The 12929-nt window shown below is 38.3% G+C and overlaps 2 protein-coding genes across 2 annotated transcripts in view; one reads left to right on the top strand and one right to left on the bottom strand.

Annotated features, from left to right (window-relative positions):
* Positions 1 to 2424, top strand: part of slc45a2 (solute carrier family 45 member 2) — a gene marked incomplete at both ends in the record, with an annotated part of 35513 nt that extends 33089 nt beyond the window's left edge. The window contains one exon of the mRNA XM_079256196.1: positions 2203 to 2424. Coding sequence (XP_079112322.1) covers positions 2203 to 2424 — 222 coding nt within the window. The remainder of the gene's footprint in view (positions 1 to 2202) is intronic.
* A 7488-nt stretch (positions 2425 to 9912) lies between these two features.
* Positions 9913 to 11145, bottom strand: rxfp3 (relaxin family peptide receptor 3; the record flags this gene model as incomplete). The annotated part of the gene is made up of 1 exon (XM_079257032.1): positions 9913 to 11145. One exon carries the CDS (start codon positions 11143 to 11145, stop codon positions 9913 to 9915), a length of 1233 nt encoding a protein of 410 aa, XP_079113158.1.
* Positions 11146 to 12929: the final 1784 nt, after the last annotated feature.

Raw genomic sequence — 12929 nt, 5'->3', positions numbered from 1 at the left:
TGTATATAGGGAAGTGTGGGGGTGCATGTGTATGGGGGTGTAGTGGTTCGTGTGTATGGGGGAGTGGAGGGGTAGTGGTGGTCGGTTGGTGCCATCTGGGCTGGTGGCGGCTCTTTGGTTGGTGTCCAAACCAAAAGACCCCCCCCCCCCCCCCCCCCCACACACACACACACACACACACACACACACACACACACACACAAGGAATCCAAGGTTGGCTTGTATGTGTGTGTATGTATATGTATATGTGTTCATACAGGCGATTGCGTGTGTGTATATGTATGTTTTTCTTTCTATCTCTCTTTTTCTCTTTCTCTATGAGGTGTTTTCTCTGTTTGCTCAGCTTTGTCTTTCTCTTCTATCCTCTCCGGTCCGGTCCAGCAGTTCAAACTCAGCACTACAAACAATAATACAAAATAAATAGAGAAATGAATAAGAATTCCAAAAGTCAAGGGGATTATTATATCTATAAAGCTCCCCTTGGCAAAGTAAATTTGCTCAGCAGAACACAGCATCCAGATAATCATTCTGCTTGCTTAAATGCTGGACAATACAAAAAAAAGAAGTGGATTAAGAAGGTAATTCATTCATAATGCATACAACAGTCTAACAGAGTTAAACAAAGTCAAACTATCCAAAATTTCCAGAAAGCATTGCACACTCATTACTGGTGAAAGATGTTTAAAAGGCCAACCATGTTGTTTTTCATGTCCTTGTGACTGAAGAATGAAGAGTGTGGAAAGCGGTTGTGCGAAGTGCTGAAGAGTCAAGCTAAATGCTTCTTAGAGCAGGCTGACCAGAGGAGCAAACTTCCATCATCAAAAACAACCCAAACCTAGAAACTCCAAGCAGCTCTGAGCAAAACCACATCGTACAGTTTTCCTCCTGCTCTTTCAGCTTGAATATTTCTATTTGAAAAAAGAAAACTTGATCATTAACTATTTGATTAATATTATTATACTTATTTGAGGTCTGAGTTGTTTTAGAAGTTGAAAATCTTTTACTGGTTTGGTCTGAGGTCATGTTGGCTTGGGTTACCTGTTAGAATATCTCCGTAATTCATGGTTTGGCAGAAAGATAAAAGAAACATTTCTATTTTTTTGCTTTTCAGGTTTAGTGATAGCTTATTCTAAGGTGCACAAATTATGGATTTGAATCATGGTTTGCATTAAAACAGATCTTTTCACAACATTAACCTTGTGTTAGAAAGCCTGGAGGGCAAACCTCCACATGTCTGTCACATGTATGGAAAGCTTTGCCTTTAGGGCGCTTTGTAGATTACCATATGGAAAAGCTAATTAACATGATTAATATAATACATGCCTATTTTGTTATTAATCATAAATTGTATGTTATAACATAATTTCTGTGCTGCAACATACATTAAAGACTAAGGTGTAAGTTTATAAAAAGCTTTTACTGAAAGAACTGGGGTGTTTTCAAATCACACTGACATGGTCATAGCAGATGCTGCAGGTGAATGCAGACTTTCTGTAAAGCATAAATCTGCAGCTGCAACCAGGTTTTTCCGGGAAATATCCCTAAGAACTGAGGAAAACTAAACATAGTTTTCATATAAGTAGAATTGTTTGTGAAGACAATCTGACCTTGTCGTGTAAAGTTTCTTTATTGTAACTGGAATACTTATAAATATCTATCTATAAATATAATCTCCAGGAAAAACTGGGTACAAAAATCTAAATATAATTAATTAAATCAAATAAAATGCATCTAATGATGGTTAAAAACAAATAATTTCTGCCAGCTACTAATGCAGGCATTAATGCCTTGAATCCAAATTAGGATCGGTCTGTTCCCTTTTTTACCCCAGATTTTACCATCACAATATAGAAGTCTGGTTTTGACTTCTGCAGCTTCCGTAAAAACTGTATCGACATCCTTCAAACTTTGTTCAGATATCAGTTGTTCTCAGAAAATATACTCTTTTCTTACATACTAAATCAATAGCTCATCAAGATGAATGAGGTCAAATCAGGTGATATCAAACTGTCAAGGTGGCACTGAAAGAATTATGTTCTATTGGAAGTGGTCTCAGGGTTGAGTCTGTTTACCCCAATGCTGATTGCGTTTGACCTCATACATAATACAAAAGTTAATGACATCAGAAGGACTTCTCTCTCTCTCTCTCTCTCTCTCTTTTTCCTCATTTATCATCAACATTTCTATCCACTGTGCTTCCAGGAACAACTGAAGCTACAAGGAAGTAATAAAAGCCTACGAGGCACCGGGATGGACTGCGCGGCGCTCACCTGCATGGTTCAGCTGGCTCAGATCATTGTTGGTGCAGGACTTGGAGCTCTGGTAAACGCTGCAGGAAGTGTGATCGTGGTGGTCCTCTCAGCTTCAACCATGTCACTCATTGGCTGCATCTTCATCACTCTCTTTATCAGATCTGTGGAATGATATGGCTTTCAAGATCAATTTCCTGGTGTTATTTTCATAAATAAAGATTCTTTATTATATCCTTTAAATGTCTTGAATTCTTTTCAGAACTTATTTTAATAGTTATACAGCAGAAATGGCAGAAGCACAATGTGGTCTCTTGACCCCCCCCCCCCCCTTTTGAAAGGAGGTTGTTGTCGTGCTGGCTGAGGGGTTAGTATTATGGTTTGGGGAGTAACCGCCATTTACTGTTTACTCTTACTGGCTTTTGTCTGTGTTAACAATGGGGAAACGGCTAAAATAACACCTTCTAGTTTACCATATGCAAATCTCCCTAATTAGCTCAGGAGAGAGATCAAAGCAGTGTCACTTTAGAATGTTTAATGGCCATGCTAGTCTGCAGCACTAGCACATAGACACGACAAGTTTATTTGTATTTATTTAGCATATTTTATGTACAAGACTTTTTAAAGTGCTTCATTTGAAAACATTAAAAGCATTATAGCAAAATGTAGGAGTTTAGCACGACCATAAAGTTTCAAAATAGTCAAATTCTTTACGTTGTTGAGTTACCAAATAATTTCGTACCTCTAGAATAGCTTGCATGGCACGTTTATGAAATTTCATAAATATGAACTAATGCACAACTGCTACATTTTCAAAAACTCTTAATGTGTGTTACAAGACAAGAGACAGTGATTGAACTGACCTGTACTTCATTTAGAGTTTAACAAGGACATTACACTGGAATATTGTCCTTTTCTGCAGCCAGCATGCAGGGGAAAAGTAATTGAGATATATACCATATTTGTCTGACCTAGTGACACTGTTGACATTGGATCAAGCATTATAACTCATAAACTTGAAACAGGTTTTTCTCTCTGAAGTGCCCTGACATGTTAACTCAAGTCTTATCTCTTCGTCTGTCTCCTTTTTTCTTTGTTTTTTCTGTTTCTTTGATTTTATTTTCTTGGGTTTCTTTGCTGAATCTGCCACAATGCACAATCATATCAGCTAATGTGTTGATATCCAGCTACAGGTGTGTGACATCTTGCCACAAAGTAAAAAGCTACTGTAAATTGATGAGTATGGAATGGGGAAAAAAGTGTGGTTTCCAACCCTCAGAACACTGCTGGTAATGACAAATATACAAATTACATGTCATTGTGCCATGAAAACAAGTCAGAGGTTTATAAAGGGAAGGTTATGTGGTGTTACATCATTCTGCTATTTCCAACTTTCCTCGTGGGAATTACTTGTAAATATACGTATAGCCAAGTGCACTGCACACACATCTTTAAACTACTGTAATTGTGAGTTTGTTGGATGACAAAGAATTTTATTTATTTTTATTTTCATTAATTGAGTTAAAAATATTTAAACAAAGAGAAACAAATAAAAATAAAACGAACAAATATATCGAATTACTTTGTGAATTACATATTGAACTAACTAATCCATCCCTTAATTAATTTTTCAATGCCACTTATTCCAGGTCAGGGTTGCAGGGAAGCTGCCCAACAGGTTGCTAGTGCATTGCAGGACCTACATGGAGAGACAAAAAAAAAAAAAAAAAAAAACACTCTTCCTCCCAGTCATTCCTGAGGAAGAATTTACACCTATTCTAACCAATTAATCATACACGTCACTGCACTGTGGGGGGAAGCTGAACAAATAGGACCAATGATGAATAAAATGATGCAAATACAAATAATTCAAAATAAACTATTCCAAAACTATTTCACAACAAGAACTGAAAATATAAACCTGTTGTATTTTTCATAGTATACAGGACAGGGATCTTCAGTCCAGGTCCTCCAGGGTTGGTGTCCTGTGGGTTTTCCAGGCGTCGCTGCTGGCTTTCCCTGGCACCTTGGTCCAAAACAACCCATTTCCTCTCTACAATACACACCTTCTTTAAACCTTTTTCATCTCATGTCCAATGTTTTCGTTCCCTGTGTAAAATATGGCATTATTTCACACTTTTCATTTGCAGAAAATATCTTGCTTTTTCCACATTGCATGGAAATGTGTCTTGCTTAGTAATATTCAATAGTTTCCCTTAAACAAGCTCTTCTGGGAAGCTAATGATCAGTTCTGTCTGATAGACAGGAAAAGTAGTTCATCTTTCAAAGAAAAACTAAAACCCATTGTAACAGAAAACACTATAATGAGCTGGTCTTCGATCATAATTACTGATGTGTTCAGCCATCTGACGCAAGAACAAACTGTGAACAAGAGCAGCAGTATTGAGAAGTCTGCAAGACTGATATACACATGTGATTTGCTGTTCTCTTTTCTGTTAAAAGAGTTTTAAAAAAATATGCAACTTACAACATATGTGGAGTGCCTGTTGAGGTTACAAATGCAAGAGTTTATCATGTTCCATCTGTATAACCTGGATGGTTACGCTATGATTATCTGGCACACACTTTATGTTGGCCAACTAATCTTCTCCTTTTAAACTAGCTGCAACTTATTGTTAACATCGTTCCTTCATTAAATTGCTCATTGTTTGAAATAAATTGTCAATAATAATTTAAAAAAAAAACATGGTTATAGATGTTAACTGTTGGAAATCAACATTCGGTTCCTTATTAACTGCAAGAAGCAATGAGGACACATTCATCACAACATTATATAATTAGTGAGCTAAAGCAAATGTGTAGGATTCATATTCTGTATCACTAAAATAACAGATTTATTACAATGACTAGAACTTACAAAAGGGTAACATTTTCTTACTGCTAGGCTCAAAACCCCACCTTGATACATTTTTACTTTCAGTGTTTTATGTGATATAAAGAGTGTTTGCATTTTTAAGTGTTCATAATTAACTTTAGACTTATTCCAAAAACTGTTTTTTTCTTTCTTTCTTTTTTTTTTTTTTTTTACATAGTAGGTAGGGTAGACGGAACAATTGACTGGCTGGGAAAAAAATTCCACACGTTTTTTAATCTCACAAATTAACTTTATTGCAATGTATCGCTCTAATTAACTCTGGACTGGCTTCTGTGTCACTTTTCTACCTGGGGGCACAGCTAAGAAGCCTGAAATAATCTAAATGAAAAACAGAAAATTGTGTTTTCAATGTCGAAAATTGAGTTGTTGTTTATTCTTTTGTTTTTTCCCATTTCACAACGTGCCTATCTAAAACTCTCTAAAACTCTGATTTGGATGGTTTGCACTCCAAGCTTGGCTCCAAAGCTGCCACCTAAATGGTTTTTAGGGGTTACTACCCTTTACATGGCTCCAGCTGCAGAGTATAATTGCTGTCACATGATTTTTTTGGTTTGTTTTAAAACAGAGGAGCATTGAAAGACTCATTATTTCTGCATCTAAGTCTGGGGATCATTTTTGTTGGTGAAAAAGTAATTTAAATCAAATTCCCTCCCTCTTTACTTTTGGATTATGATAGAAATAAAACTACATCCATCTGCATATGGGTGCCAATATGGCTTCACGAGCAGCTTAAACTAGGACAGACAGAAAGTGATCATTAGAATTAGCTATTTTATGGACAAAGTCTCAAACTAGTGCAAACACAGTGTGCTTATCTATCATATCTTCAGGCTAAATCTGCGGGTAAACAACAAGTTTTTTTTTCTTAAATAATGGATGGTGTATCCTTTGCATTAACAATGAGAGATGGACCATCTGGCTTTTCAAAACCTGCATCTCTGTTGGTGTGGGGCTCCATTAGTGCCCAAGAAACTTACAATTGCACATCTAGAAAAGCACCATCAGCGCTGAAAGGTGTGCACAGGTTTTAGATCAAAATGTGCTCCCATCCATTGTCATGGAAACCCGTGCATATTTCATCGAAATAATGCTAAACATTTTGAAGATGATGGTGCCAAGGTCAAGAGATGATACTTTTCATGGAATAGTAAATGCATTTTTGCAGCTCAGCTCATCACTTATTCTTTTGTCTGTTTGCACACCTACTGTCTTGCTCACGTAATTCAAGACTGCTAAAACTGTGCTCACCTGCATGAATCTACCACTTCTTTCATCAGTGGCTCCAGCTCCTCATGTTTATGGACCCTGGATGGATTACTTTCTTGTAACTATAATTTTACCAACTAACCCCATCCTTCCAGCCTCCTTTTCGGTCATATAGTACCAACTCTTGCCACTTTACACTCAACTAAAGGCAATCTGCACAAAGCTAATTAGCACAATAACACAATGGAAGATACTGAGGCCATGTGTACCTTCTTATCATCTAAGTAGAGTTTAACAGCATACGCAAGCACATATTTTCTACACATGGATAAAAGTATTTCAACTCATCACAACATCCTGGACTGAATCAGCTGTCAGAACCTGTGTCAGAACAACTACAAGGTACTATTGATGGAAAATGGGAGACTGGCTGTAGTGTGTCCCAGTTAAGCAGGCGGTAAGCCAGCCATCAGTTTAGTTCTTGAAACATGAGCACTTGCACAACTCACAGTTCCAGTGGAGACATATTTAAGCTCTACAGTGCTTTGTACTTCTTTTGCACAACTACTTGCAGACCAGAACCAAATGCTTCCTGATTTGGAGCTGGCTCAAGGCCCATTGGTTGTGGAGTACTGCTGTACAGTTCTCCTCTCTCTGGATGTTTCCTGCTTCAAGCATGTGTGGCTATTTCAGCCTTCTAACTTAGTGCAATATTGAGAAGTTTGAAGGTTTCTGAAGGTGAATATGAATATGCAAACAAGCAGTGTAGATGGAGAAAGGCTTATTGATCTGTGCATGCTAAGTGGGGCAGTTTCAACTGTAGGGGTTGAGTAACATATAAAAAATGTATAGCCCTGGGAGATTATTTTAATGTAACAACTTTTAATATCATATTTAGATAACTTTTGATAAAGAAGCGTGACTTTTTATTAGGACAAAAATGCAGGAAATGGTACAAAAATTTACTCACAGGGAAAATGTTTTTATTGCTGTTGGTGCTTGAGGTTTGCTTGAGGGTTATGCAGAGTGTTATTTCATCTGCTAAATTGAAAATATTTCATTTAAGATAGTTTTGTAAGTGTACAAGCAGGAATTTCTGACATAACAACTACTTTGAAAATCAGTCATGACCCCTAAAACTCTTTCCACACATGTGAAAACTTCACTGAGTTTATTTGTGACTGATAAAAACAAATAACATGTTCCTTTATTAAAGGCATATTCTGAAACATAAAAATTCAGTCCAAATGAAACCCTCTTAGTTGTACCTTTTAATCCAGATAAGTTAGTCTTATGGTTCTTTGCTCCCTTGTTAGTCACAAATCCCTCTATCTTTTCTTTCTGTTTTTACTGTTTTGAGGCTGCAACCTGTTGACAGAGGGCTAAGACACCAGATAATGGCAGCATGCGGGTGTGTGGCCTGAAATGACAGAAATCAAATAAATCCCATCAGACACAATGATATCCACTGATGCCAAGTTATGTGTAAGGTGATGATGTTTCTTAGTCTTTTAGAATAGTTAACTGCTGTGTGGCAATAAATGATGTGTGTGAAATGTGTGTTGTTGATCTGATGTAATACTTTGTTCTGTGATTGACTCCCATTCTGTCTGACTTACACATATCCCTCTGTTAAGCTGCAATCAATGACCACTGAGAACTCTTCATTCTGACTTACAACTGTGCCCTCTAGTGTTTTCAGTGACGATGAGAGAAAATAAATATGAATTTTAATTAACTGCTTATAAATACACAAAATATACACATGTAGACATAATCATTGGAATGCTGTTGTTTCTTTCATTTCTCAGCGAACTGTATTTCACACTTGGAACCACGTTTTCTTATGTTTTCTTCTTGCAGTCTTGAAAAATGTTCAGATATCAACACAAACTGTGAAATAGCCTCCAAATGCACTGTTGTCATTGCTCATGGAAGACTGATAAATGTTAGGATTGTTAGAATTATTCAGGGACTCTTGGTCCACCAATGTTTCAAACGAAAAGAAATGCATTAATTCTGTATTTGTCATTCAGAGGGAATGAGTAACCATGCTTAAACATTTTTAAAAGAGTAATTCAACTGTGTTGTGAAGATTTTTCATTCTTCATTAATCATATAAGGGAGTTTTTTTTTTCTTTTTTGCATTTGTAAAATTTATAGACAAAGTAACTTCTGCAAAGTGAGAAGTAGACTAGTTCTTTAAAAAAAAATCACAAATATGAGACAAACAGGAAAAAATGAGGGAACACATGAGTGATTGTCCAGTGCTCTCTCTGTTTAAGCTTTTTACTGGAGCGCTGTGAAGTTGTCCTTCTTTGCCCTTCATTATACAACATTTCTGTCTCTGTCTTCAGGCTCTGGAAGAAGACAGATCAGTAATTTGCTCACATTTCAAAGAGTGTTACCACTCTTGTCAACTTGTGGTGCTTGTAAATGTCAAAAGTGACAGCTAAAGTATGTGAAACTGGTAGAGCTTCAGAGGTCAGTTTTAATCTGTGGCTGTTGTTCCTGTGACATTTGATTGAAAAGAGGAATCGAGTTACAGAAAAAATGTTAAATAAATACATTTTCTGGTACTGCTTTCTATTGGATCACATTAAAAGGTCCTGTTCATTACCACGGACAATAGATGGAGACAGTAGCTACTCTCTGAAAGATTGCTTATTGCTGCAAATGAATCTCTGATCCTGATATCAATCCCAGTCTATTTTACAGATGAATGCTCAAAACACCAGTGTGTTTGTGCACACTGTGTCAGATTCCCACATGACAAATTGTTCTGGTGTACTAAATTAATAGCCAAGTCCTGTGACCAAGGCCAATTATTTCTAAAGAGAGCCGTGATTTTCCACAAGGAATGCAGTTTTCATTTGGCTTTGTCACTGTGTTGACACGTATTAGAGGCATGAAGATAAAAGATTGAGGGGCTTTTAATCAAATAAGTTTCAGCTGGTTCATTTATTGTTGAAATATTACACAGAAAGTGTAAAATGACTTTTCCTCATACTTACAATCCCCTGTCTATACAGTCCAAGTTTTCCTAACAGCTCATTCTGGCAGAGTAATTTACCCTTTGCTGGATTTCTTTCCCCAAATCCAGGATCAATAATGAAGCTTGACCGACTCATCTTTTTTTTTTTCCTGTAATGTGAAAATGAGCTTGATGTGCACTTCAAGACAAATCTCATCCTGAAGAAAGAGAGAAAGCAGCAAATGCTGCAGTTTGTTGAAGCACTTTACTGGCACATTAAATATTTTTGACACCTTTGAACTACAGTTGAAATATTTCCTTTTCTGGCATTTACAAGAATTTGTCTCAACAGTGATAGAAAGTAGACCACAGGCTTGATGAGACCACAGTACCGTTTCTCTGGACGAGTATGAGTCACAATGACTGATAAGTTCCTTAAGTTTATCTCCCCTTTGAAAAGAAATGCAGATCCAACTTCAACTTCTTAAGCTCTCTGGATGCATGCGGGGCAAGAACTGTGGCGATTAACATAAATGAATATGGGCACAGCAATCAAATGGGTTTAAAACTTGACCTGTCACATTAGACTACGTGCTGTTTTGCGGCAGGTCTCGCCTGTCATTGTAAACCACAGTCCCCGGAGGAAAAAACATCACAGCTGGCGTCCCTGATGCGTTACCGGGTACCAGCACCTGCCCTTGCTCGTCGATCTCTGGCTTTGTAGAAGCTGTGATCGGCCTTATGGTGGTCAGGGTAGGAGAAGCCATGCGCCAGAAGAGATTTTTCAGCGCTTTTCTGAACTCCCGTCGCATCAGGCAATACAGGATGGGATTCAAGCAGCTGTTGGAGTGCGCCAGGCACACGGATACGGGGAACACATACACTTGCATGGTGTAATATTCATAACTGAAATGAACCACGTTGAGTTTAACGAGGATGCCCCAGACAGTCAGCGCTTGGTTGGGTAGCCAGCAGAGGAAAAAGGACAAAACCACAATGGTGACAGACCTCGTGACCTTGGCGCGTCGTTTTGCGCTGGAGGTGTTGATGTTTTTGGAGGTGATAAAGCGCAAAAGGAGCAGATAACAGGCTGTGATGATTCCCAAAGGCACCACAAAACCAAGCAGCACTTTCTGTGAGTGATACAGTCCCAGCCAAAACTGCACCGTTCCGTTGGCTTCCGGGAACTTAACGAGGCACAGGTCCTCGCCGGAAACCGTCGCGGTGGTGGAGAAAACCGCGTGCGGAAGAGCGGCGGAGACAGCGGCAAACCAGATGATGACAGTCATGGAGCGCGCGGAGCAGCAGTGCGTCCGCCGTCGCCTGCCTTTAAGTGCCGAGGCGAGAGACCAGTACCTCACCACACTCATGGCTGTCAGGAAAAAAACACTGGCGTACATATTCATAGCTGTCACATAGGAAACTATTTTGCACATAGCTTTGCCAAAGGGCCAGGTAAAGTCCAGCGCGTTTTCCACTGCCCAGAACGGCAGAGTCAGGACAAACTGGAAGTCAGTCACTGCCAAACTTGTTACGAAAAGATTAATTGATGATTTCCTCCACACTTGTTTAGACTTCATGAGGTACAACACCAACAAGTTCCCCACAAGACCAAGTGCACAAACTAGGGAGTAAATGACAGAGATGGTAATCCTCACAGCAGCGGCGCCATCTCCAACGAAATCAGTTTTCCCCAAGTCCGACGTGTGGAAGTCACTGGGAGAGCAGTTGCTCGAGTTCAAACTGCAGGTAAAGTTGAGAGACGTAGCAATAGTGACTATTAAGCCTTCTTCAATAATGTCGGTAAATTCTCCAGACATTTTAGCTTATTTTTCCAAAGATGTTTAGCAAAGTCATGCCCTGATCCAGCTGATGTGCGTCTTGGAAAAATAATCCTTCGTCCGTGCGCCAGACATGTTGGTTTGATATTTGCGCATGTAAGTGCTCAAGCTGCGGATTGTTTGGAAATTAAAATCAGCAAATTAGCAAAAGAAAAAAATGTTGATGAGTAGGTAAAGGAGCTGATCATCAGGTTGGAGTCTTGTTTGGAGAATTCGTCAGTACGTCTCAAATCTCCGGCAGCGAGGCAAGCGACCTGACGCAGAGCTCCAGCGAAATCTGGCGCTGTCCTTGGTCCTGATTAGACGCTGAGTGAGCAGAAATTCCGTCTCAAAATTCATTCTCTGCTGATAAAAGTAATAAAATCGAAGGATATCATGGTGGAACATAAATTAAACAGTTTACACTGAAGACATTTCAGTGATTTTAGGCATAAATCAACGGAACCGTTTGCCCAGTCACGCTCTCTCTCCCTTTTCTCTTCTCTTTCTTTCTCACGTTCCCTCTTTCCCTCGCAGTTGATGCGCACGCACAAAAATGCGCGCGCGTGTTTACAAAGAATATATTTATTCATTTAGATTAAGTAAAGGAGGTCAACCTGTGAAAGCTTTCATTAGTACTTTACTGTTTACTCAAACCTGCTTTATGGAGCTTTAAAATCAAGCGTGTGAGTCAATTAACTGAATTTACTGTACAAGCGGCCTGAGTTACCTTACATTACTTTTACTGAGTAGGCTGTAATAGTTTATTCTACTTTCTAACTATTTCTCTATCTATTTTGTACTTTTTAGTCCACTTTGGCTTATACCTTACAGCTGTGTTTAAAATAAATAGAAGTATACAGAGGAAAGGTCTCCGCAATGACACCTTATTGGTTCTGTTCTGGGAATGCTTTACTTCCGTTTCCCAAATAGTCAGAAAATATGTGATCAAGTTTTATCCTTTTTTGATAAAGTGGTGCTTGCTGCTCCAACAGTGAGCTTCCTTTTTTATTTGGATAAGCCTTTCAAAACGTTAAAACGTCTGATGCATGCTGAATTTACTTGTTTACAGCAGATGGTCATTTTCACAATATTTTGTGATACGAAATCTCTATTTCCAGAAAGGGTTGAAAGTTATCTAAAATACGAGATTTTTAGATCCAGATCCAAGTCATAAAAATAGTTTAATGTTTCTTGTGTTGTTCCGTTTTCCTTAGTCTTCTTTCTTTCTTTCCTTTTTTTTTGGTTACTATTTATAAAAGAAAATGAACAAACATAGAACTTGATCCCAAAATCACTTAAAACAAAAGGGTGAAAGTCTCAACCCTTTATAGAAAACCAGTGTCATTGAGGAGTATTTAATGAGCAGATTAATCAATGACAGGTAAGGGTGCCAGGGTTGGCTATAAAAGATCCTTTGCTTAAATATGAGTCTTTTTGAGCAAAGACTCGTCATGGCTCATCACTTTGTCCCAGCACCCCCCCCCCCCCCCCCCCCCCCCCCCCAAAAAAAGAAAAAGAAAAAGAAAAACAAAACATTATTTGTTCAAGAATAAGTTTTCAATATGTGAAAGCTAAAACAAAGAAAAAATAAGCAGTAATTTCTTGTTAATTTATAGTGATTTAGAGGCTATGAAGGTAAAGGCCAAAATGAAATCATTATTCACCATGGAGCCCTCAGTCATCATTGTGTACAAAATAGTCTTGCCACCATGATCAATACAGCCATATGGAGAAAGGAGCACTTTGGAAAATCAATTTTACTCAATACTGTCTACCATTCA

The sequence above is a fragment of the Telmatherina bonti genome (assembly GCF_933228915.1).
Source record: "Telmatherina bonti genome assembly, chromosome: 17".
NCBI lineage: Eukaryota > Metazoa > Chordata > Actinopteri > Atheriniformes > Telmatherinidae > Telmatherina > Telmatherina bonti.
The sequence above is the reverse complement of the archived record's forward strand: the minus strand, read 5'-3'. Positions and strand labels throughout refer to the sequence as shown.